The sequence below is a fragment of the Pogona vitticeps genome, chromosome 1 (genome assembly GCF_051106095.1).
Source record: "Pogona vitticeps strain Pit_001003342236 chromosome 1, PviZW2.1, whole genome shotgun sequence".
Classification (NCBI taxonomy): domain Eukaryota; kingdom Metazoa; phylum Chordata; class Lepidosauria; order Squamata; family Agamidae; genus Pogona; species Pogona vitticeps.
Window position 1 is genome coordinate 224,449,080 of NC_135783.1, and position 27,892 is coordinate 224,476,971.

Here is a 27,892-nt window from a genome sequence, read left to right on the forward strand (position 1 = left end):
ACTCTGTATAAAGTTTTGAGCACATACATCCGGGAAGATCAATTATTTTCTTTGGCATTTCAAGAATCCTTAAAACTTGTGAGATATTTCACAGAATCAGAATCAATGAAAGCATGGCTGCAAAGGTCAAAGTATCTGCAGAGAATGAAGTGGCAAGGGTTAATATCTTATGAACAACAATACACACAAATCAACCCACAATATAACTGTAGTGTTGAATTTGAGAAACTCTGTTTATTCATTGGGAAGCTATACCTCCAAATGTTTTTTTTTTCTCTCCACAATCTATCTACACTCTTTTTTTCTGCTGGAAATAGTTGATAGGATGTAATCTTAAGCATGATTACATATGGCTTCCTGTGTTAAAGTTATTATGCTTACCAGATATGAATGTTCAAAACAGTTCTTTTAGTGATGAGTTTTAAAGCTTATTACGATTCTCAGGAGATAGACAGATATATAGATATATTATGGCACATATTTTATACTGAAAATTGCTATTCCAGACTTTGACAATTAAAACTACTGCCCCAAGACTAGTCATAGTCTTTCTTCCTAACACTTTCTTCCTAATGTGTAAAAAAAAAAGAGCATAGAGAGAACCTGATACATCAAATTGCCCATTCTTGTCCAAATTTGGGGGGGGGGGGAAAGAGAGAGAAGTATGGAGTTCCATCTATGAATGGAAATAGATCAAAACAGTTGAAAATAAAGTTATAATCCACACAGCAAACACAGACTAAGATGACAGAGGGGAAAGCCATAGGTAAGTGCAGGCTACAGGAAAACTGGAAAATAATCAACCCAGAAATAAAACAAGCAAGAAGAAGAAAAACCAAGTATCTGTGTTTTGGGGAGATGGGTCTCCACCCCTACTAGGGAAAGTGAGGGAGACCAGAAAGCATAGCATATGGGTCAAGAAGAATCCTACCTTCTGCTCTGCTCGTTTCTTATCTGGAGTTTTACACTTGAAAGAAGTATTTAATTACTTCACCCTATACTCTGAAGAACAGCTTGAATGTTCTTTTGAAGAGACAGAATAAAACCCACTGGAACCTCCACCGGATCCAAGTGCACAGAATGGAGTTTAAATAGAGAAGAAAACATTCATCCCTACCTGTTTTCCAGACAAACTGATGTGCTTTTCGGCCTTCCAGACTGGATGTGTGCAATAACAGGAGAGCAAGCATGACTAGGCAGCTTCCTGTGCTCCGCCATGCCCAGTGAGCGCAAAACCAGCTGTCCCTTAGAAACATACTTCATGGAGTTCAATCCAGTTTACTCCACTATTCCTAAAACAGAAAGAAGAAAACATGAAAGAAAACTACTTACCAGTCAGTCTTTGAAATAAGTCACTTACAAAGACCATGCCATGAACAAAGTTTGGAAAAGTTACACTACAAGTCCCAGAATTCCCCACCCAGTGTTACTTTAATTATCACTTACATACTGGAGAAGAAACCATTTACTGCACAAAGATACCATGAGATGTGTGTTGTTCTCCCTGTGTATACATACAATGAGACATTGGGATGTAAATCTTTGCTTATTTTGTCCTCACAAGTGAAAACAAAATAATTCAAAGGTTTCCTCCCTATTTGGCAAGAATGTTAGAGTTTTACTACATTTTCCACACTTCAGCGTTTTTCTGCAAAAAACAACAACAGTACAGAGGTGTTTTTGCTAAAATAGTGGTTTTCTATTTTGCACAAAAAAGTCTTGTTTTTTTACACAAAATGTAATCATTCTAAGCAAAATACTAGTCTTTACTGTTGCTGAGGGGGAAAGTGCTGGTCTTTCTGTTGTAGCAGGAGAGCACCCATACCTGAAGGGAGATTAGAATTTGAATTTGGCCCCAAGACCAATTTAAAGAGTTTCTATCACAATATAGTTCATAACAGAAGTCTGTTGCCTATCTAACTGGAATGTTCAGGACGTGCTCAATGCTTATTTTTCCAGTGCATAATGATTTTGGAGTCAGAGACATCCCAATTTTCTTTAGACACATGGGCACCCATGATTGTTATTAGTTTCTCGACCACTGTTTCTACAGCTTGCTTAGGTCTAAATAGCAATAAAATGTATGCTCTTGAATGTTGGAATTGTTTCATAGCAGTGAAATAAAGTCTTACCAGTGATATCAATTTGTATCTGACAGACATACCCATTGTTACCTTCCCTTCTTTTTCACCACCCATCAAAAAATTCTCTCTGGATGGTTCTTCACATCAGGCAAAAACAAAAGGAAAATAAAAATAAAGATGACAAAAACACTGTGGCACCTTAAAGGCTAACTGCTGTAGGGATAGGAAGTGGAACTTATCCATGAAAACTCACATTAAAATATAGCAGTTAGTCTTTAAGGTAAACTGAAACTCAACATCCTCAACTACAATGTACAGTTGCTCTGCCCAAGTATCACCTCCAACATTTGGTACAAAAAATCCCAAACATCAATTTTCAAAAAAAAGTCACAATACAGAAGTATGAATGGTAGTTATCTCCAATACCAAAATAATACATGAAAATCACAGTGTTGCTTTGTTACCAGGGTCAAATCTATAAGCAGCGCATTTCCTGATGCTTTATAATGCATGAATTCCTTATGTTTTCTAAGCATTTATCTCAATTTTTAATATTTTATATTTGCTGCTGGACACCTCCCTCATGTTTTGTAGCCTGAGGCTTCCTATCTAGGAATAGGATAAGCCAAAATAAGGAAAAGGATTCTTTCCACAAAAGCTTAGTCGCATCATTTTAGCACTCTTCTTTACAGTTATCAGTTATTAAAAGTTTAGTTCCAAAATATGTTTCTAACCTAATAAAACAAACTATTGTTAACACACATGTGCAGTTCTTGATAAGGCAAAGATAAACCAGAAAATACAGTCCAAAGTAGATACAGAACATTTTAAATGCCCTTCCTTTTTTTTAAAAAAAAAGAGTGTTTTTATTTAAATTATGATGAAACAGTCTCTATCATGATAAACCTATGCAATTATATTTATCTGATACAGGTACCAAAATGGAAGAGTAATGACATTTTTATCTAACTTCATTCATTCATATACTTTAGCGGCATAGCAAATGGCAATAATTTAAAAGCTATTAAAGATGGCCTTCCTGAGAAGGGAAAAGCATGTAAATTATTTCCAGTTTCCCCATGAAAAATGTAAACGCTAATTCAGCTTAATTGGGAGTTTAGTGCCTACTATGGAGCGGAACAATTATTAATACTATTATTCATACTTATTATTCTGCTCTTCATTTAGAAGTCTGAAGTGCAGGAAGCTGAACTACTACCAAGCCATTGGTTCATCTATCCCAGTACTGCCAACTCTGACTAGCAGCAGCTTTCCAGAATTTCAGGAAAGGTTCTTGCTTAGTACTACTATGAGATGCCTGGTATTCTCTCACAGTCTCCCATGCAAGTAATAACTAGGAACATCTGTTCAGTTCATCACTAGTTGAGCCACTGACAACTCTAGAATACAACCCCCCTGCCGCAATTAATAATTTCTAGAATAATTGCAAGCTGAGCCCCAACTCAGTACTCCCTACTACAAGAGCCTTTATCTCTCCGTCCTTGTTGAAATCTTGTGACAACATCAAAACTTTCGAGGCCCTGCCAAGGACAAAAGGCTTCTCTGCTAACCTTAGGAAACCTTGGTTATTTGGGCCCTGAGGAGAAATGGTGGCCCACTTAATTGCCTCTGAATAGTGTAATGTTTCAAAGTGGAAACAAATTAAATTGATACTCCGAAGTATTGTTAAAGTAGGAACAGCAGGAAAGGAAGGGTATTAATAATAATAATGGTGTGCTATCAAGTCAATTCTGTCTTACAGTGACCCTTTTCAGGGTTTTCTAGGCAGAGAGTTTTCCGAACTGGTTTACCATCCCTTTTTCTGGAGTCACCCTGGGACTGTGCAGCTTGCCCAAGGCTTTATAGACCGGCTCTTCTGGGATGCAGAGTGGGGAACTGAACTGCAGAAATGGCATCAGCCTCGTTCTTGTTCCTGAGGACCCCAAAGACTGGTGGTCAAGCAGGAGCACAATGAACTGGTCAAGGGGCATTGCTTCCGGATGCAACAGACTGCAGGGGCTTCCATGTCCTCCCATGTTGAGAGTTCCAAGGACAAACCGTGTCTGCTTCTGAGGGGAATAGGGCAGTTTGTCCCAACAAGGCACCCTCCAGAGCTCAGCAGACATGGCATGCAGAATTATCGGTTTTCCATTCAGCTCCATAGGTGTAGTGGCCAGCTGTTTCAGGTTCTACAAGTGGCTGGGCTGACTAGGCTGAAGCCTAGGGGCCCTGCAGGGACTAGCGGCCCCGTAGATTAACTAAGGTCAGGCTGTCAGCTGTAGTGGAGGGAAAGACTGAAATGCCAGAGGGGGCCTGAAATACATGAAAGCCCAGGGGCCTGGCCATGGGTTAATACAGCCCTAATGAATGGACCTACAAAAGAACAGCCTGAGACTTCCAAAAAACAAGGAGCTCAGCCAGCTTTACAGAGTTAGAGAGAATCAGGAGCTGATAGGGATGGGAATTTTTATTTGAGCTAATGGAAGTCTTTGTCAGTTTGCGTTTGGTTCCACGTGTCTCAGCTACAAATTTACCTCCTTCCTTTCTGAGAATTACTCCCGCAAAATTCTTTCTTGTCCTTTGTCACTTTAAAATCAAATTTGTGTGCTTGCCATGGTTGTGAAAGAAATTTAGTACGGCACGAAACATGGTATGGCAAACAGTTTATTCCACTTTATTCCAAAGGGAACACAAATTAGCCCTTGAATCTGAGAGCTAAATGGTGAAATTAGTTACTCCTACAAAAGTGAACAGGTAATCAAATATTTCTGCAGCAGAAGGAAGGAGAAGAATATGTAAAGGCTAGCTGATTAAATACCTCCAAGGCCAGTCCCCCTGGCTCCCTAGGTCATAGCCTTAACCCTGTCCTAGAGCTGTGGTTCTCAAACTGGGGTCCCCAGATGCTCTTGGACTTCCAACTCCCAGAAATCTTGGCCATCACAGCAAGTGGTGAAGGCTTCTGGGAACTGTAGTTCAAGAACATCTGAGGACCCCAGTTTGAGAACCACTAGCCTAGAGAAGCTAAAGTGACAACAATGTTTGCATAAGTACATAGGAATGTCAAACTTTGCGATTCTCTAGGAAAGCTTTTCTCTACAGGCCAAACTTCCTCCAGAATAAATAGGATTCAGTCAGGACAAAAAGAGGGAAGGAAATGAACAGATGATATGCAGGGGGGGAAACCCCACAAAATAGTAAGAAGTGAGAATATTTTTTTGGCCCACCCCGGCTGGCCAGAAAGTTATATGATATGGTCTGGGTTACTGCCCCAGCAGGTATTAATCTAGTACAATGGAACATCAGCCATAAACATTCACTAGCCATGTCAACGGAAGGAGAGTCTATGTTGCCCACGTACATAATTCAATTCACTACAATCCTCAGGAGTCTTATAAGGTTGATGGGATTCATTTCTCCAGCACTGCCCACATTTTGTAAAGAAATCTACACGACTAGCCATTATCATTACACTCTAGGCCAGTGGCGGCAAACCTTTTTGGGCTTGAGTGCCCAAACTAGGGGGGAGAAAAAAAACCAATGGGCAGCATGCTGCGGTGGCTGCAGAACCAGAAGTGGTGGTGGTGGAACCGGAAGTGGCGGTAGAAGGGGGAATCCCAGGCACACAGGTGCCTCAAGACCCCACTCTGGGTCTGCCGCCAGCACCAGCTGCTCCAGATCCTGGCCCGATGCCTGTTGAAGCGCCACTACCACTGCTGCAGCCGCCTCCTGAGGTTTGGCTGCGGGGGGAGGGGGAGTAGCAATCCGCCAACTTATAGCTCGTGTGCCCGCAGAAAAGGCTTTGCATGCCAGCTGTGGCAGACGTGCCATAGGTTCGCCATCGCTGCAGTTGAGGTAAAAGGGACGTGGGTGACGTCTGTTCTTGTATAATGGAAGAGCAACGTGGGGAATGCAGCTAGCAAACAGAGACACCAAGAACATTCTGAGGCATCATTAGAGTAAAACAAGATCTGTAGTAAATTCTGCTTTGGGATTCTGGACTACCAGAAGGGAAAAAGTTTATGGGATCTTATTTGTTAGATTTCTATCTCCCTTTTCCGCCAATAAGTCCATGTGCCCCATCATTCATGTGTATCAGTAGTTCACCCTAGAACCCTAGAACTTGGGGAAAATATGATGAGGGCACTCCCTCCACATTTAAAAGGTGCGTCTAGGTGGGAGAGAAATAGGCAGTACACTGCTTGTAGATCGGGGAGGAGAGGTTCACTCAGCATGCTGAGAGGAATCTGTAAACCAGCTCCAGTCCCCTCAACGTCCTGCACCACCGTGGCACAGCTCCCCTCTGGTTAACACTCAGAGCTGTGACATTAGTATGCACCCATATGTGTGCCTTGTCTTCTTATCCCCAGCATGGGTGCAAAACACAGCTACACTAGAAATAATAGGTGGCATAGGCGGGAGGGGGATTTTTCCTGCAGTATAGTCTTGTGGTTTTTTTTTTTAAATTAAATTCTCTCTCTCTCTCTCTCACACACACACACACACACACACACACACACACACACACACACACACACACAGGAACGACATCTGTAACATGGTATCATTCATGCTAAAATAACATTATTTTTTAAAAAAACTTAAGATGAAACACATTGCAGGGCATGAAAAGATGCTGCTTAAAAACCTTGCAGCACAGATCACCTGCCTATTTCTTGTGGGGAATGACTCACAGTGTCAGTGTCTGGAAGCAAGAGAGACAGAGGCAGAGGAGAATATGAAGCCACTGCTTCTAATTTTCTGCATACTGTAATTTTTTCAGGAAAGCCTGCAAAACCAAGCAGGACAGCTGCTCTCTCTGACATGAGCATAGAGATGGTATCAAGGGAAACTAGGAATAAATTAAACCAGCCTGAACCAAATTCTCCTATCTCATATATACCAGGTTAACTATTTTGCTCCACTAGTTTGCACCAGAGTAATTACAGCAAAATGAGAATTAGACATTAGGTTTTCATAACACAATTTGAAACATTAATAGTCTTGTGAAGATATGCTGGAAAATATGCACAGCTGCCATATGTGAATCCACAGCACCTTAAATAAACTACGTACATTATGAAGGCATCCAACATTCACAACAGTATCGGTTCCTGAGCTTTTTCAACTTCTAAACGTGTTAGCATGGATAATACGAATGAAAAAAAATGTGTGTATTTCTTCATTCCATACTCAGCAGCTTTTATAAATACACAAATAAGAAATCACAAATGACTTAAATCCAATCAGGTAATACACTCTACAATTTCAAACTCAAGTTAAAATGGTCTTTTCTTACATTCCACTTATTGGTTCAATTGCTTTTTCAGATGGAAGTCATTAAGAACAAATGAAAGTTTAAGGAAAGGTGAAACAGAGTAAATTCTAGGTCTTTCAAATGGAAATGATGATGATTCTCCCATAAGTTTTTAAAAGTGCAGATTTATTAAGGAACCACAAAAAGATTGCTTTGTTAAAGAACCACCAAAAGACTGGTATGTAAGAAGGAAAGAAATAGGGGAAGAGAGCAAAAGACCTCATCTCCTGATTTTGACATCCTGATTCATTCCAGTGCATAAGAAGCCATCTTTCATGAAAGGCTGAAAGTAACATCCTTAACGGAACTGATTATTTATACAGTGGTGCCTCGCTAGACGATCATAATCCGTTTAACTGAAATTACTGTTTAGCGAAATCATTGTCTAGCAAAAAGCATTTCCCCATTGGAGTGCATTGAAACCTGTTTAATGCGTTCCAATGGGGAAGAATCGCCGTTGTCTAGCGAAGATCGGCCATAGGAAAGCCGCTTTGCGAACCGCCAATCAGCTGTTTAAATCGCTATCTTGCAAAGCTTAGGCCCTTCGCGAGCGCGAAGGAAGTTGTCAAAATCGCTGTCTAGCGAAAATCGGTTTGTGAAGCAGGGACCAAACATTGTCCAATGAAATTCCCCCATAGGAATCACTGTTTTGTGAATCACTATAGCGATCGCAAAAAAATCAATGTCTAGCAAAAAAACTGTCATGCGGGGTAACTGTCTAGCGAGGCACCACTGTACTCATGCTGGCTAATTGAAATAACTGTTGACTACATTAGTTTGTGTACCTTCACTTGAAGATAGGTGAAACATAATGTGACACTTCATTTGCACCTGGTTGGCCCTTATTTAAGTAAAATTTCCCCCTCTTCTTCCTTGTCTTCCAAAATCACTATCCAGCCCACCATATATGTTATTCTCTCCTGAAAGACTAAGGCCTAATATTCAGTGCTGCAGCTTTTATTCTCCACTCAAGAAATACCCACTTTCAGAAACTGAAAGACTGTCATTTATTTCTTAACTGCTCATAACAACATGACAGTAGGAAAAGGAAGAGTTCATTTAACATTTCTTCAGGGCACTGACAGAAAAGCTTCCTATCTGGATCACTTTTGGTGCTGTTGGGTTTATGACATCCACACATGTCTTGACCTACAGTGATCCATCCTACCCCTTTTTAGAGTTATGTTGCTCTTTTTTGGCACAGTGGTAGGGCTACTTGGGGTGGGCAGGGTGTTGTTAGGAGTGCTCCAAATTGCATCAGTGTGAATTTTAAAAAAATTAAAAATCATGATTTAAATTTAAAACAATTTTTTAAATTTTAATTGTAAAAAAACCCAAAATTTAAAAAAAATGAACCATGATTTTAAATCAAATCCACCCTGCTCCTAAGTAGTCCATTCTGTAGCCTGGATGATTAGTCCACATCTAAATAGATCTGTGGGCAATGTTATTTTGGTGGACTGTGACATTGAATGGGATGATGGAGAAACACCCTTCCCCATTTTCATTTACTCTAGTGCTTTAATTTTATATATATATATATAATTTCTGAATGATGCAGCACTATTCTAGATAAATGGGATAGATTGGCTACATTGCAGAGAGTATATTCCTTCCTTTTTTGCCACACAGTGGAAGTCCAGTAGCCACAGCCAATTCTGCACACACATATGTACACAGTTAGCTAACAATAGTTCTCCCTTTCTCATCCTTGACTCTTTTCCCTGCTGATTCCCCTATCCCCCAAACCCAAGTCGATCATTTGGGGAAAGAAAGAAAAGGAATGAATACATTTTAAAAAAACAGTAAGAATCTATGTCTGTTTCTTGAAAGAAAAAGCCTGCACACACAAACACCCATTTATTCAAAACAGATAGCACATTCCAGATACAGTTCTTTCCCTCTTTTCACAAACCTTCTGGTGCAGAAGTTGCACATACAACATAACTGAAGCATGCCCACACAGAGACACACAGATCAAAGATTAAAATGCAGCAACGGGGGCGGAGGGGAGAGGAGTACGGATGCAACAGCACTAGTACTAACTCGCTCCCTCAGGAGGCTAGGCTAGCCCCATATTTAGTGTCCTTCTGCAAGCAGGTGAAGACCTTTCTCTTCAGGAAAGCTTTCCCTGAGCAAAAAGGGTGCCAAGAGAGGTTTTTATAATGGATTGTTGTACTTTACTGCACTGAATGTGTTTCAATGTTGCTTATTTATATACAGTACAGTATATAGTATTCATTGGTCTTTTTAATATTGTACACTCATTGTTACTAATCTTAAATGCAGCCTTTAACTTGTTTTAAGTCACCTTAGGTCCTTTTTAGGGAGAAAGCTGGGTTAAAGATATTTTAAATGAATCAAATGAATAATAAATAAAATAAAGCATTGTTGTTAAGACCCTTAGCACTTAAACCCAGTTCTGTCCTGTCTCCAATCTTCCATTAATTTCACATCCCTGGGTACCTTAGATGAAACTGACCAGGATACTGGAGCTGGAAATCGACAGCTCAACCCAGAGGAAATGCTGAAAATGTAAGCGATTTGGAAACAGGGGAGAGGCAGAAAAAGGGAAGGGAGATGAAATCTACCTAATTTTCATGGTTTTTGATTGGCGCAATTGAGGGTTGTCAAGACAAGAGAAGAACTGGAAGAGGCACAAAGCTGTAAGAACAAGGTTTCCACTTTAAAAAGACTAGGTTTTCTTTATATAGTCCAGAAAGAACAAGAAAAAAGGCCATGTGGTTGCCAAGATTACAAAAATTCAAGACTGTATGATATCATTTATTGGACCAATAAACAAATTGTAAGCTTTCGTGGAGATACACTGTGAAGAAGAACTGATTAAGACTGTTATACCTGAAAGTGAGCCATCCCCTCCGCTATCACAGGTGGAAGGAATCGACAAAGTACCTATACTCGTACAGGCCATGATTCGAAATCTGTCTTCGGGTTCAGACAACTGAGAGATGGGGAAGGAAAGGCAGGAGTGAAGCAACCAATGGTAGAGGTTTTTATGGTAACTGAGGAGTGGGAGGAAAAGGCAGAAAAAGAAAGGAGCTACGGTTCGAGGGTGAGTTTGGTGGCAGTGGAGGAGGAGAGAAAAGGGGAGAGTGGGGAACAGAAGAAAGAAGGAGGACCATATATACAGTGGCACCTTGGTTTACAAACACCTCAATTAACATAATTTTTGGTTTACGAAGGAAAATCCGTTGAAAATAAAGCCTTGTTTACTTTTTTTTTCGCAGTACAAAGCAAGTATCCCCAGGATGCATTGGGCCTGGAGGTTTACAGCGCTGCCCGCATTCCTATGGTGATTCTCATTTCGGTTTACAAATTTTTTGCATTACGTAACGTCCCGGAGAACACATTAAATTCATAAACCGAGGTACGCCTGTATTTACTTTAACTAAGAGAGAGGAGAAGGATAGAGAAAGAGGGAAGAGATTTATGCCATGACGAGTAACAACGGGAGTAGAAGTTCAATTAGGAGAATTAGATCTACTTGAATGGATGGTGTATGTGTACCCAAAGGGGAAGGGTCTTTGCATGAAGGTGGTGCATCCAGATCCTTTTCCTACCAGAGAGACCCCATGCGAAGGTGACTGGGCACATCACCCATGCTGTGGGACTATAAACATGGTGCGGAGCAACCCTCTGAGGAAGCCGCTAAAGGAAAAGACTACACAGATCAGATTGAACATGATGTGGAATGGTTTACCCAAGTTTAATAGTCCTGCTGGACCTACCAAAGTTGTAAGACAGCCCTCCCCTCCTGAAGATAACATTTGGTTAAAGAAATTCCGTCAACTGTCGTTAATCCCACAAAAAAAGGGGAACTGCTTATTTTAGAACATGAACCCAATCACATAAGTCCACTTCATTAGGGTTACCACAACCCCTCCATGGATAGTGCATAAAAACTGTACACAAGAGTCCAACAATTGGTGAAACATATACAGTATTTGGGAGTTGATGTATGTCCAAATTCACCGATATTTTTTTTTAGTGGTCCAATAAAAGGTATCACCCAGTCTTGCATTTCTGTAGATTTTCCTTATTAAATCCATTGAAGAGGATATAGCCTGGGGTGGGGAAAGGGAAGAGGATCTGTGTTGTTTTCATCATTATTTTGCACTGGCTGGCTGGCTACCTTTTCATTATTTTTCCCCTCCCTTTTTTCCATTCTTCCTTTTTTCTGCTGCCTTGGAAATCTCTGCTGTCTCCTCCACTGAAGAAGCAAAAAGAGCCCCTTCCCATCAAAAGGGGGACAAATTTGAGTGATTCAAAAACCTATCTCTCTTCTCACAGGAGCAGAAACATCGAACAGTATGGACGGAAGGACAGCTCAAGTCAAAGATAAGACAGACCTCGCTAAAGATGAAGCGTGAACTGGGCCGCTTCAAATCCCCCTGTCTGGATATGCCCTTACACTCAGAATCTCAGACTCCTGGAAATCCTACAGGAATGGCCCTTTCACTTAAGTCAGCACCCCCCAAAAAAGACAATCACTTCACCACCCAACACAATTACAAAGCTTTAAGAGTTCTCAAAGATTACAGCACATAAAGGACTGAAAAGTATGGCTACATTGGCCCTAAAAATATATCTTCAATACCACTGACGTAATTAATGTCCCCCCAAAGAAAAGAAGGAAGGAAAGAGGAAAGAAATTTGAGCCCACAAATTTCCTGTTTGACTACCGCATCTTTTATTTTCAGTGTACGACCTGGAAATCAAATGAAGGAAGCTTTGCATTTAGAAGTTTAATTATGAACTCAGTTAAGTGGATTATAATGAAAGATATATCTTGCAAAGGAGACCAAACAGATGCATTACAAATACATTAAGGAACACACCAGAGAACGAAGTTTCCATCAGCAAAAAAAAAAAAAAGGATTTTAATTTTTTAAAAATCACAGAATGGAACTCTTCTGTGAAGTGATACTACTTTTATACTCTGTTCATTTTTAGATACTAGGAGAATAGGCAAGGAAAGTGCTCCTCTAGTTTGGTAATCATTTCTGGAAGCATTATATTGTTTTTGCACATTTCTTTATGGCCCAGACGAATAGGTCTTTGAAAAAACAGATGCAAGTCAGTTTCATCCATATGCAAATATATAGCATTTCATATCTGCAAATATATGTTTCACATCTGCTTCAATAATAAAGCTATAATCAGAAAATGGTTGTGGCTTTCATAAACTACTGAAGACTAACACAGAAGAGATCATGGGAAATATTCATAAAGCATGAAGATGAAACAAGCAACTCCATAAATAGTATCTCCTAAAGTAATAGGAGATACTGCCAACCTAGCAGTTTAAAAGCATGTAAATGCAAGTAGATAAATAGGTACCACCATGGTGGGAAGGTAACAGCATTCCATGTCTAGTTGCGCTGGCCAATTGACCATGGAAACTGTCTACGGACAAACACCGGCTTATGAGCACAGTGCCCTAGAGTCAGACATAATTCGTCTAAATGTCAAGGGGAACCTTTACCAACCAACTCAAAACCAACCAACTAAAAACCAACTCAAGACCTGGTTATATAGACAGGCCTTCCCTCCAGACTCTACGTAATTCTCTCTCTTTCTTTATCTATTCTGTTTTGTGTTACTGTAGGAAATCATTACTTTATATTAATTGTTTTTATTACGCCTTTGTGAGCCGCCCAGAGTAGACTATGTCTAAATAGGCGGCATATGAGCTCAATAAACAAACAAACAAACAAACAAACAAATAAATAAATAAATAAATTTACCTTTACCTAAATTAATATAGCTTCTGAGTGAATAAAGCTGTATATAAAGTCATTCTTTCTTCTATAAATATTATTAGCATTTCAATTATAGAAAACATATCTTTTTAAAATTATTTAGTTTAAAAGGAAATCAGAATTTAAAACTTGAAAAAAAAATTAATTTTTTTTTTAAAGTCTATGAATCTCAACATAATAAAGACCATCTATAAAACATAGATGATTCAGGCCAGATCTTAGAAAAATTACTTTTTTTTACTACAGATCACAGATCACCCCACAAATTACAGGGACTGTAAACCAAAATTTCAAGCTCTTGTTCAGATGTGATACTGCCCAATGGATGAGCCTTGAAGCATCATGTCATGGCCCATCCCTGTCTGGACCCTTCATACTGTATGCTACAATATGCTGGTCCTGGTTCGAGGAAAATCATAGCCGTCTATTTCATATGAACTGGTAAGTGGGTATCTTTGGTGCCCACCTGGCAAACACATTTAAAATTGATCTCTGCAGTATGTTTTGTTACCAAACAATGTTTTGTTTTGTTTTTTTAGAACTATTAGCCGGATAGAATGTTTTTCTACATGAGAAACCACCTTGACTCTTGACTATTCTGGACAGAAAAGCCAAAGCTCAGAAAATACAGGCAAGTAGTTACTTTGGGGGTAATAATATAATGTGGTTTCCCAGTACATTGGAAATAATGTATATATATATAGCAACTTAAAATTCATTTTAACTTTATAATCTTTGGTATGTCCATCTGAACTTGCATTCTTCCCCCCTCCCCCGCATCTGGTTTAACCCTGTTGTGAAGCATCTTGGGGCCCAGTCTTGGAGCAAAGTGGGATTCAAATAATGGATAGATTTGATATTATTAAACCAGATACATGCTGGATGTCTTATACCAATCTCTAGATGAACATATGTTCTCAGAATATTATTATACCAAGCCATTAGATGTGTTGGCAGCTCAAGTGGATTGCTGTAAAAAACATTTTAAAGAAATGGCATGATTTTTGGGTGTGCAAATGAGATACCATATAAATAAGGAGTCATTACAGAACGTATGTATGTTTACAAGGACAAACATCCAAACACAAAATCTCTACCATTGGGCTACTGTCTTCCAGGCTATGTTCACCATTTGTTCCAAAGTAAAAGTGACAGGCACCAACACACAAGGTTAATCTCCTTCTTTTGTGGCCTCTGGCTTGCACTGGATCCACAAAGAGAAACGCCACAGATTATCCAAAGAAAACTTTTGCAGGGCCATACCTGAGCAAGGGCAATTATCTCTCCAGTTTTTCAGAGACCAGAGTTCATGTTCTCTTATCCCTGGTCCTATCATTTTTGACCTTCCCTGCTGTTACTTCCATTATAGTTCAATTAACGGAGGAGCCCTGCAGTGGCTTGATGAGCATTTGCTGGCAATACCTGGCAATAATTCAATAAGAATGCGCCATAGGAAGAAATAATGAGAAGTCAACTCAGTTGTTCCTTTTTCCCTTGAGAATGCACAGGAGTCAAGCCTGTGGGAAGGAGCATGACCTGCAGAACATTAGCTACTCATTTCGCATTTCAGATTTTTTAAAACATGTGATTACTTCCTAAAAACAAGAATGTGTTTATTCATTATAACTGTGTATGCAATCAAGATTTTTTTGGCATTCTCTTGAGAGACATATTGCCGGTATGATTGCAAAGGGGGAAATCAGTTTTATGTATTTTACCAGCCAAGTTGTATCCTATAAGTGAGCTGCAGAAATTTCAAGGAGAGAACAGGAATGACACTTCCATTGCATACTACACACATGAAGTTGGGTCGATGCATAGCATGAGAACTGGCTGGCTGTCACAGTGACATCTCATTACATCTCCACACTCCAGGAACAGATGACATATTTTAATTCCATCTTATTAGCTGCTCAGGAAACAACATGAGAGTGCAGGCACTTCTGCTCTTCTTGCCAAGGACAGGATACTCAACCCCTGTAGCAAGCTGCAGTTCATACTGCTACATGGAGCCTAAGCATGAAGAAAAAGAAGTTACTTTAACTGTAACTCTGGTTCTTCGAGCAGTCATCTGTGAATTCACACTAATGGGTTAATCTGCACCTGCACAGAGCAGCCTCGGAAAATTTCAGAGCTCAAGCACATGGTGCTGGGACTTCCCATGTGCTGCCTTTAACCCCGCCCCCGGCATTGAGTGCCTCAGTTCCATAGAACCTTCTGCCACTGCACAGCATGCAAAGAGCACATGTGACATATGGGGGGAGGAAGGGCGAGGAGTATGAATTCACAGATGACCACTTGAAGAACCAGAGTTACAGGTAAGTAACCTCTTTTTCTTCTTCATCGTCTCTGTGAATGCACACTAATGGGGGACTAGCAAGGTGACTTACCTGGAGGAGGGATGTCACAAGAGTACTGAGGCCAGGATAGCACATCCTACCGCAGCTTCGGCCTTGGCTCGGACATCCAAGCAGTAGTGGGACGTGAAGGTTGATGGCATAGCCCAGGTGGCAACTCTACAGATGTCAGCAAGATCCACCCTCTAAGGAATGCCATCGAAGAAGCCATGGCCCTCATTGAGTGGGCTTTAACTGTGTCCAGTAGTGGTACCAAGCCAGTCTGTGTGCTAGATGGATGGTAGAAATGATCCATCTGTAAATGGTCTGGGAGCTGACTGGTGCTCCCTTAGAATTGCCTTGGAAGGCTACAAAGAGTCTCTTAGAAGCACAAAAAAGTGAGGTGCGAGCACCATAATAGGAGAGAGCCCATTTAATATCCAGGGAGTATAACACCCACTCCAATGGTGAGGTAGGTGCTGGGAAAAAAAGTGGGAACCACAATCGGTTGGTTTAAATGAAAATGAGACAACACCTTGGGAAGAAAGGAGACCTCTGGGTAGAAAGTCACTTTGTCCGCATGGAACTGGAGAAAGGGAGGGTCCATTCTGAAAGCCACCATCTCCCTTGCCCAACATGACAAAGTGATGGCAAGGAGAAAGGCAATCTTCAGGGTCAGGAGTCCTTCCGGCGCCGAAGCTAAGGGCTCGAATAGAGGCTTCATAAGGCAACTCAGGACCACCTGGAAGGACCATTGTGGAGTAAGAGGTCTGTATGCTGGGTGCATATTCTTCAGTCCCCGCAAGAACCGTTTCAGAGTAGGCTGGTGAAAAAGAGATGCTGCATCACAGGAGTGCAGTTGATGGGCCACTATGGCCACCATACACACCTTCAAGGTGGAGTGGGAAAGGCCACACCAAAACAGGTTAAGCAGGAACTGGAGGACTGCGTAGAGGGACGTTGGGCTTACAGGTAAGTGGCGGGAAGACGCAAACTTGCAGAAAGCTTTCCATTTGTAGAAATAAGTCAAAGTAGTCGAGTGCTTACACATCTGGCTGAAAACCTCAGCTATAGAAGGGGAAGTCTCCACACCATTAGGTGGAGAGAGTCTAGGTTTGGGTGAAAGATTTTGCTGCGATACCTGGCCAACAGACGGGGAAGCAACGGCAATCGGATGTACTCTGGTGCTCTCTCTTGTACCATGAAATTCTCATTGTCTTGACAAATTTTGACCACCATCTTCTGCACCAGCTGAATTGGTGGAAAGACATAAAAGAGACCCTTCGACCAGCTGATCATGAAGGCATTCACCCCGGGAACTATGACCTACTCCTGCCCAGGAGCAGTAGCAGCTGCACTTTCTGTTGTCATGTGATGCAAAGATGTCCACCTGTTGTCATGCGATGCAAAGATGCCCCAACACCGACACAGGCAATGAAAGACAGTGTGGTTGAGTGCCCACTCCTGGGAGCAAGCTTGGAGTCTGCTCAGGTAGTCCACCAGGACATTCCCTTGGGCAGCAACATGGACTGCCACCAGGTAGATGTGGCGGACATAACACCACTCCCAAAGTTCGATGACTAAGTAAAGCAGGGGAAGGGAGTGGGTGCCCCCCTGCTTGTTGACATAGAACAAAGTCATCATGTTGTCTGTCGCAACCTGGACTACTTGCCAAACCAGGAGTTGCTCAAAGGGCCTTGATTATCACCAGGAGCTCGAGGTAATTGATGTATAGTCTCACCTCAGTTGAAGACCAGAGGCTGTGGGTCATCAGAGAACCTAGATGTATACCCCAGCCAGTTGGACTGGTGTCTGTGGTCAGCTGGACAGATAGGGTCAGCAGGCCAAAAGATATCCCCGTCATCAAGTTGGATGGCCAGTCCCATCAAGACAACTGGGAGGCTAGTTCAGCTGTGACCTCCAGGAGCTTGGACGGAGGATCAAGTGTTACACTGAACAGGGAGAGGTACCATGCCTGAAGTGACCTCATTTTCAAATGGGCATGCTGTACTATGGCTGTGGTGAATGCCATGTGGTATTTTCAGTTAAGGGAGTGACATACAAATTCAAAGCCCTCCCCTTTGGGATGTCAACCACCCCATGGATGTTCACGAAGTGCTTAGCCTCAGTGGCAGCACATCTTTGTCTCCAGGGTGTCATAGTGTTCCCCTGCTTGGATAAGTGGCTGCTGGTGGTGCCGTCTCACACCCAGGCCAAATGGGATACAGTGTTAACTCTGTCTCTGCTGTCAGCCCTACGTCTTCAGGTCAATTCAGAGAAGTCGACGTTGCAACCCACTCAGCGAGTTGCTTATAAAGGAGCTATTCTAGATGCTTCAGTGGGGTGTGCCTCTCTTTCTCTGGACAGGATTGCAAAGATCCAGCTCATGCTGCACACTTTTCACCAAGGGGCCTTGGTACTGGCCCTCCAGCCAGCAGTTTCTCCACTCTTAGATATCAATATTCCTCTGTTCATGACTTGGCCTCTGCTTCTCTAACACCATCTATGGTCATTAGGAAGTCTTCTATTCTATCAATAAAAATCAATTCTTACTCTCTTGTTGCCCTTTACAACTGGAATGGCATCTCATGACATATTCATATCACCTTTTGTATGTCCCTCTAGTATTTTTCTAGCAACTTATCTTAGAACTGCAGAGCTACAATGGATCCTATGGATCTGCTGATGTGAAGACATAATATGACCAATTACTGTCTAATCACTATACATTGATGAATTTCTGGTAGACTACTCATCATTCAGTCACACAACTATATAATTTCCTATCAATTTTTCATGCAGAAATCTTTCTTCTGGATTAAGGGCCCATTTGATTTTATCTCATTTATTCTTGCCTATCCTAAAGATGTAAATCCTTGCTTCTGCTATTCTCACAGATGAAAATGAGGAATTGAAACTTTCTTCTCTTCATCAAAAAGGTTGTCAAGGAATCTCCTAATGCTTTTTATAGAGTTCCAACAATAGTGACCAGGCTGTGTGCAACAAATTCCCAAATTTGCACAAAAATACATAATATTTGCACAAAACTCTGCAATTCACACAAATGGTGAATTTACTCAACTAGCAATTCACAAAACCGCTTTGTTTAAGAATGTAAACCATTAGTGGAACTTTTGGATCCTATATTGCAATCAGCCAGTTCAACTATTATTCCTGATTAGAATCTCCAACAAATACTAAAAACAGTTTTAAAATGATTGAGCATTATTTTTGTTATGCAATTAAATCAAATCAAAATAAAGATTACAGCTCTAGACCTGTGAGATACATAATGATTAGGCAGTAACTTGCCAAGTTATGACTTCACATTTTGATTTTTGTGTGTGCCTGCTTTGTTTTGGTGTCTTACCTTCTGCAAAAGTAGAGCACTAGAGACATTTAACACAGATCATAGGGAGCATGGATGTGAGGAAGCCATTTGTCTCACTCTCAGCTGAAATCAAGGAATCACACAGAGCTTAGAAATGTCTCATAGCTTAATCACAATTAAGAATTGGGTATTTTTCCTGTCCCTGCCCATTACATTTAGTTTCCAGTTCTATTTTAAAGTACAAATGGAAACTCAGTCCTGCGTATAATACTGAGTAATAGTATTTATAACATATACAGTATTCATCATCATCTTAGAACTGCAGAGCTGGAAGGGCCCCTATGGATCATCAAATCCAGCCCATGTAAAGGCAGCACAGTGGGGAATCAAACTCCAAAACTGGCTCTGCAGCCAAATGCCTAAACCACTGAACTATCCAGGAGTTCCTACTAATCACAGCTTTCCTCTTGAAGGATGCAAATATGGGCTCATCCTTATGAAACCACAAGATGCATGTCTCTAATCAAAACAAGGCTTAAAAGTGGTAAATTTCCTTTGTCTCTCTCTCCTTCCTTCTTGCCAATAATAAAGATTTGCTGCAGACATCATAATAGTTTTTTTATGATTTACAGTGACAGGAACAAGCTTAAATGAGCCATAGGCTCATATTCTTGTTCCCCTTAGGTTTCTCTGGCAAGGCTATAAGGATATTGGAAGCCTTCATGGCTATTTTCCATTATTGCCCCAAAGTATTGTAACTGAACTAAAGATCGGCAAGAACAGTCAGTTCAGCTGTTCATATTGGTTCATGGAGCATTTGAACAGGTGTTCGGTGCTTCCCAGCCCTACCTCTTCCAACAAGTGTCCACTCAGAAGTAGTGCCCAGAGGAGGTGGAGCAGGGGAGCCAGCCTCTGAGTGGGCACCTGCCAGAGGAGGCAGAGCTTGCAAGTGTTGAATACCTGTTTGGCCATTAAACAAACCAGCACGAACTGCCCATCTCTAAACTGAACATTAAATGGTTGTTAATTTTAAGTATGGACTGTTTCAAAACAGTCAGTTCTATAACTCATAGATGTCAAACAATCCACAATTAATATTAACCACAGTTTGCTGGGTTCTGATGTTACAATTAAAGTGCAGTGAAACATAAAGAGAAATGAAACCTCCCTAACCCCTCCTCATAAGTGTACCAAGAGAGGAAAAGAGGGCAAATAGGTAAATAGGTGTGATTGTTCCATCCTAATAAACCATTTGACCCAACTCCGTGGGGTCACGAAGAGTTGGACACGCCTAAACAACAACAATAAACCATGGTTTCATAGGACATCTGAGATAAAGTTTGCCTCCTGAAATATCACCATTCCTGACGTGTCCTCTACATTCTATTACATTCACTCATTACATGCTGTTCCACTTGGTTTCTCCCTTTTAGTTACCTATTCACTCTGTCACACTTCTTTGAATGTTGCCCATCATCTTTTGTCTTCTCAGAAATTACATCCTTTTCACAGCTTGGAAAAGTTGCTTCTTTGGAATACAGCTCCAATCACACAATCCCACGGTAGACGATACAGTCTAGATGGTAACTTTTGAGGGTCTCTCCCCTGATTCTCCTTGATAACAATTTACATTTTTCTCTCCTATGCAAGATGGAGTGGCATTTCTTCATTTTCTTCTCCTTTTACTCAGGCTTTAACTCTCTGACTTCAAACAGTCTGGTGGAATTAATTTTTAGAATATTTATGAACATTCTGTGACATCTTGTATGCTCAGCCATACTGTGGAAAGGGCTTCTCCGCCATCCTCCAATAAAATGAAGAGCATGAACATCTTCAAAATGTATGCGACTACAAAAAAATATAGAGGGAACAGTAGCAATCTTATATCTGTTAAAGACATTTTTGTTCAAAGCATCAAAATAGTACAGAATCGTATGTTATTGAACGAGTTAGAGTGATATTTGTTACAAAATTTTTCTTCAATACATGAACCTCAAAGAGCATTTTACAAGTGGACTGCAATCGCTCAGGGTTGAGGAGAGAGAGAGATTGATTCTTAAGAAATGGTAAATCTCTCATGTCCCACTTTTAAAAGATGAGAATGTCGCCATGCCAGAAATTGCTTCACGTGAGCACCTTATTTGTAAGATTAATGTCCAAGCCAAGGATTCTCTTGTATACATTGAGAAACAGACACGGACAAGAAATTTATCAGGAGAAAAAAGGCTTTACTTCTTGTCTGCCTTCATACTTCTCCTTTAACAGGAGGCAAATGTTACACCCTACTATTAGAGACTGAGGTTCCAGAATATACCAGGTCAAGAAAGAATTGTTATTTTTTTAAAAAAAGCCAAATATTTGCCAAAGGCTGAGTGAAGGCTGTATAATACATACTCCTCTGGCACAGCAGAAAGCTCTCCAGGCCTAGAAGTACCACCTCACTGCTCCTACCAGAGACAGAGGGAGGGAGGGAGGGAGGGAGGGAGGCAGTCTGCCATGAACCATTCTCATAACTTGAACTGAGAACCCATAAACCCCATAGCTGCCCTGACCTAGAAATGGATTAAGTCTGTAAGCACAAGACAGAAAGAGAAGAAGCAGAACATGCTGGTGAAGGAAAAGACAAAAACCTACCCACTTTATTTTGGGTGCAGCAAAGTGGAAGAAATTAGGAAATGTCAGTTACTTTACCCCTTCCCCTCCTTCTTAATTTACGACTGCTCTGGCCAATATTAACATTCTTGTGTCTCTTCCCCCCCCCCCTTTAAGTGGACAGTCATCAACTCAACCTCGCCTTTAGGGACAATGAGAAAATTGTACCTATGGGAGGCGCCAAAGTAAAGCACTAGAACACCCACTGCACACACAGAAAACCCAAGGTTCAATCCTTGGGGTCTTGCATTTTAACAAAGAATGAAGTAGCAGGTAATGTGAAAGATCTATGCCTGCTGCAATCGAATCTCAGGCAGTATAAAATAACCTCTCTATAGCTCCAAGATAGACTAGCATAATTACTTCTATAACTAAATTAAAAGCCTTATGTACTTGCATGTTTACGTACTTCAGCTTGTAGTATTTAGCTATGTCTTCAATTACTTTATTTTACTCATTAGTTCATGCCCTCTACTTCTTTTATTTCCCCAGAATCCGATGGTACTTCCACTAGTTCTCAGTGGTTCCACCAGAGGCAGCAACTTCCCACATTCCTGCAAACCTTCTCCCACCCAGTGGATCATGAAAATCTGCCTTGGAAACTGGGAAAACCCTCTAGAATGGAGTCTGAATCTCACCCCCTTCTTTCTTTTCATCACAGAGATCTGCTGATGCAGGAGAAGGGGAAGAAAGTTCCAGTTCTGCTAATGCTGGATAGTGGTTTTTTTTAATATAGTCAATATTTTATATAAATATTTAGATGTATCTTTAAAATCACAAACCAAAGACTGCTCACAATTCATAATAAAGCAAGTATCTAAGGGGGAGGATGTATCTAAAGGTGCTTGATGGCAAGGAAGTGTCTAAAAGTGCTGATAATATGCACATATTTTCCTTGACACCCAGCAGTACTAAGGCAGGACCTTGATATACACTGACTGTCATAAAGCAATTATTTCCTCAAACACATCAGCAGTGATGCTAATTAAAAAAATTATTTATTAGAATAAGACAGATAAAAATACAACATTCAAACCAATTTCTGTCAAGAGAATAAAAAATTCATGGTTAATCAAACAGACCCAAGGATTGAAAAAAGCCTAGCCCTGATGGTAGAACTTTTAGTTCTTACTTGTAGAGACTTGTTTGTTTGTTTGTTTGTTTGTTTGTTTGTTTGTGAATGAATGAATGAATGAATGAATGAATGAATGAATGAATGAATGAATGAATGAATGAATGAATGATATTTTTCCCCTGTCTTTCTCCTTGAAAAGGACCCAGCACTGAAAGACAAGGGTGGTTAATAACATTAAAATACAATACTGTATTTAAAGCTAAGAACAATGAGTATAAAGAGGCATCTTACATCATTAAAAGGCAACATTAAAGCTAAGAACAATAAGTATACAAATATATTTGCTTGCCTGAAGAAAAAGGTCTTTGCCTGCTTTAGGAAGGACAGCAAGATGGGCCCTACCTGACCCCCTGTGGGACAGAGTTCGAGAGTCTGGGAGAGATGGATGGCAAAGAAAGCCTTCTCCTGTGTCCCCACCAAATGCAACTGTGAAGGTGGCGGGACCAAGATAAAGACCTCTCCCAATGATCTTAACACCTGGACTGGCTCATAAACAGGTATGTGGTCCTTGAGATAGCTTGAGCCCAAGCCGTTTAAGGGCTTTATAGGTTAAAACCATCACTATGAATTGTAATCAGAAATGGTTTGTCAGTCAGTGGAGCTGCTGTAACAGGTGGATTGCATGACTCCTGTGACCAGCTCCAGTTAGCAATCTGGCTGCTACATTTTGGATCCACTGAAGTTTCCTGATACTTTCCATAGGCAGACCCACACAGAGTGAGTTACAGTAATTCAGCCAGGAAGTAACTAGGGTGTGTGTCATTATTGTGGTTATATTTAAAGCCTGAGAAGTTGTTTGTTTGTTTGTTTGTTTGTTTGTTTGTTTGTTTGTTTGTTTGTTTGTTTGTTTGTTTGTTTGTTTGTTAACTAAAAATCTTAGAAACATGGGGGGATTTCCTTGTTTTTTGTAGTTTTTTTGAAAATAACTGTTTTCAACTTTTGCTTATGGGACAAACATAGTAGTGTACTCTTTAGGGCAGCAACTGTCAGGAATAATTTGCTATAAAGTATGAGCTAATTCTAATTAATTCTCTGTTTTTATAATAACAAAGGGCTTAGCTATATTTCTTTATGATTGCTTCCTAACAAGGTATAGCTTCCCTGCTTTTAACACAGGGTTTGACCTTCTCGAAAGGGGATATAGCTAAACAGGGGGTAAAATGGCTAAAGAGTTTGGTATAATGGTTTTTTTCCTTATGGATGTATGTAAAAATAATTAAAAAAAAAAAAAGAAAAAGACCACTTATGCCTTCTACAGGTCATCAGTTGGGGAGAGTGATCCAGACATGGCAAAGCCACATGAAATGGAGGACAGGATTTCTGGACTTTTAATAATGACATGCAAAAGAAAATTTCAGCAGCATAACAGGCTACACCTTCTGCAATTTCCTTTTCTGCCCAACTAACAAAGATACAGAAGCACTGACCTCCAGTTCAAAGTCGCCCTTGCTGAGGTGATGAGAAGTTGGACAGGAGATGAGTGATTTGTGTCACAGGGCAGAACCTTTTGAAGCACTCAGAAATGGGGAAATTTAAAACCTGCTTTTTAAAAAATTGTAACAAGGGGAATAACATTCTTGCAGGGGCATGGAATTCTAGCTATGCTAATAACTAAAACTCCAAATGCTGATCCTGGCTTTGAGAAGCACTGGATATGAAGACCTTTGGTGAAAAGAGTAGGACACAATGCAAGGAGAAAATTGGAGAGGTCCTGCTGTCGTCTTGAGAAACAAAGCACAACCACGCATTACACTAGAGGCCTAGGTCAGTTGTTGAATGATCTGCCTATGATGGTGCACAACTCCGTCAAGGCTTAGCTCCAAAAATGAAAGATGGAACTGGTTTCATTCCACATCTTTTCAAGAATTTCTCTTGCTTTCCTGTACACGAAATCCCAACAGACTTTTGACAGGAGTGACAAGCGGAAGGCTGCACTCCACTGGAGCTCATCTTCCCAAGGGGACATAAATCACCTCTCCACACTGCAGCTCCTCAGAGACTCTACATATGCATCTTTTTCATTATTTATTATCAGGGTGGTAAAGTTATCTGAAGACCTACTCTGAACTGCAGGACTGTTTCACAAGATGTAAGGTAAGCAAAGCTTTAGAATAACCATTAACCTTATGGATGATTATGTAGCTATCTCTGTTTTCCATTTTAATTTCAGTGTCTTTTTAAAAAAAAGAATTCTGCTCAAGAGACATGAGTTCTGAAGCTCACACAAGACAAACAGGAAACACATCACTTCTAGCTCAATCGTCTCCTCCCACGTAGATGGTTTCAAGAGTAAGACAGACATGAATTAGAAATGCCAGTGCCATCCACAAATACATGCCATTTTTCCGTTTTTTAGTATTTCCCATTAACTGCAAACTTCCATCTGGAATGCTTGTCTAGGAGAAGGGTAATATTTATGGGCACATAGATTTCCTTCAGTTCTCCCGATTAGCTCTTGATTAATGCAGGGCAGAGAGAGAATGGGAGTGTTACTCACATGCCCACGTCTCATATCTGTCACTTCATTCATAGCATCTCTGAACCAGAGAAGAGAAAGAGGCATGGATTTCCTTTATCACCAAACAAATGCCATTAAAACCAGAAATAAAAAAAGAACAGAAATCTTGAAAATGTAAGCTAAGAAATAGCATATATGTTCCAAATCAGGGAAGCAGTTCACACTAGTTGCAGTGCCAGTAAGGCACCAAGTTAACTCTGGGCAGATTGCCACTTCTCGGTCACTACTTCACACATCACTTTTTACCAGTTTTCACCAAGGTGTGTTGCATTACAATGTCTCCAAGCAGCACAAGTATGGTCCAGTATTTGGGAGGGTGTCAAATTGGAGAAGGCTGGTTTAAGGATTGGCTAGTTACTGTCTTTACCACAGATGATATGTAACATTAAACAAAATAAAACATCTGCATAAATGACAAACTATTAAAAATAACAGCTGTTTGTGAAAATCTACCATAACACATGTGTAGCTACAGCTCAGTGTCAAGGCATATGTTTTCCAAGCATAAAATCCCAGATTCAATCCATAGCACTTAGGTAGGGTGGGAAAAACATCCTGAATCACCAGACAGCTGCTGCCACTCAATGTTGAAAACACTGCGCTAGGTACATCAAAAGTGAAGCTCAGGAAAACGTAATTGACCACATGCCTGTGGTGGTGGTGGTGGTGGTGGTGTGATATCAAGTTGGAAATTACTTATACTTAATAGGGATTTCAAGGTAAGTGAGATATTTAAGTAGTTTTACCAGTTCCACTCCCCCAAAGAGTTTCTATGGCCAAATGGGGATTCAAATCCTCGTCTCCTGGGTCTTAGTTTGTCACTCTGATCATACACCACAGTGGGTGCACCACATGCCTCGATGTGTCTAAATAAATTTGTCATAAAGTATCATCTACAAGAGCAAAGAAAGCAATTTTATCCATTGTATCTGTCTCCCCACTTACAAGCAAGAACTTAAAAACTTTTACATCAACAAAGCAATATTTCAGGAAGGCAACTGAGACAGAAATTTAGTTTTCCTTATAAGCAGAACAACAGGGGGAAAAACAGTGGAGGATATGAACCACATACACAGTGACTTTCTGCAGGAAATGTTGCTATAATATCCACCCCAAAATCTCAACAAGCATTTCCTAGAAATTAAGTAAGAGCTCTTTCCTTTGGTTCAGCCTGAAGGCCCAAATAGGGAACTTTTGAAAGCATGACCAAAAATGATTATATGGGTAATGAGGACTGTAAGGGAGCCAGTTAAAAGCCATTTTATAGACATCCTGTCATCTTCCCCTGAAAGGTACTGTAACTGTGCTTGATAATAAGCAGGAAAAATATACTAGATGATCCAAAAGAGTCAGATGGGTTATCCTCTTGAGAAGAATACATGCTTTTACTTTTTTAAAAATCATGTTTCTAATGTCCATGTTATATTTAATTATTTATGACTAGGATGATAAATGGGACATGGTGGCGCTGCGGGTTAAGCCGCAGAAGCCTCTGTGCTTCCAGGTCGGAAGACCAGCAGTCGTAAGATAGAATCCAGTGAGCTCCTGTCGCTTGTCCCAGCTCCTGCCAACCTAACAGTTCAAAAGTGTGTAAAAATGTGAATAGATAAATAAGTACCACCACGGTGGGAAGGTAATGGTGTTCTGTGTCTAATCGTGCTAGCCACGTGACCACAGAAGTTGTCCTCGGACAAACACTGGATCTACGGCTTGGAAATGGAGATTAGCACTGCCCCCTAGAGTTGGACATACTGGACTAAATGTCAAAGGGAACCTTTACCTTTACATTAAGATGATAAATGAGAAATACTCACATGTAATTCCTTATCACTCTAGCAAACAACAATGAAAATCAAACACACACAAAGCTGATTTGGTACATAATCTGGATACTAGTAGTTTTGATCACCATTAGCAAATGCTGTGAAAGTTACATGCACTAAGCAGAGTAACAAAACAGTCACTCCACCTGTCCATTTGACCCATGGTCAAAGTAACTAATGGGGCAGAACTAATGGAAAGTTCAGCTTTGATTTTAATTCATCATCAGACATATGTTCACTGAGAAGAACACTCATATCTTTGTCTCAGGCTTCAATTATTCTTTCAGGGAATGTGTATAAAAATGACTTCCTACAACACTGTTGGGCACATAGATAACAAACTACTGAAAGTCACCTTGCATATTACTGAGCACCCTCCCATTTCCCTACTTTGCCTTCATCCGTATTCTCTCCTCTTACTTCCAAGTTGCAACCACTTCACAGAACCACGGAATCACAAAATAATGGAGATAGAAGGAGCCTATAAGGCTATTGAGTCCAAACTCCTGCTCAACACAGAAATCCAAATCAAAGTATAACTGACAGATGGTTGTCTAAATCTCTCTTGAATGCCTCCAGAGTTAAAGCACTCAGCACCTCTTGAGGTAACTAGCTCCATTGTTGTACTGCTGTAACTGTTTGGAAGCTTTTCCTGATATTCAGTAAAAATCTGGCTTTTTGTAACTTGAGCTCATTATTACAAATTCTGCACTCTAGGATGACGGAGAACAGCTCATGACCCTCCTTTGTATGACAGTCTTTCGAGTATTCGAAGAGTCTTATCTATCCTCTCAGTTTTCATTTCTCAGGGCTAAACATGCCCAGGTGTTTCAGTCTTTCTTCATAAGGCTTCGTTTCCAGCCCCCTGATCATCCCATGTTGCCTTCCTCTGAACTTGCTCCAGTTTCTAGACACC

At 40.6% G+C, this 27,892-nt stretch overlaps 1 protein-coding gene across 2 annotated transcripts in view; it reads right to left on the reverse strand.

The window, feature by feature from the left end:
* The window catches only part of THSD7B (thrombospondin type 1 domain containing 7B), a 642,879-nt gene that overhangs the window by 538,258 nt on the left and 76,729 nt on the right, over positions 1 to 27,892 (reverse strand). Inside the window, exon 2 of one of the 2 annotated variants that reach the window (XM_078376996.1) lies at positions 1,118 to 1,292. In XM_078376996.1, the coding sequence (XP_078233122.1) occupies positions 1,118 to 1,256 (139 nt within the window). In that variant the 5' untranslated portion in view covers positions 1,257 to 1,292. Of the gene's footprint in view, positions 1 to 1,117; positions 1,851 to 27,892 lie in introns of those variants that run through there. The other variant, XM_020779664.3, reaches the window with a different exon arrangement.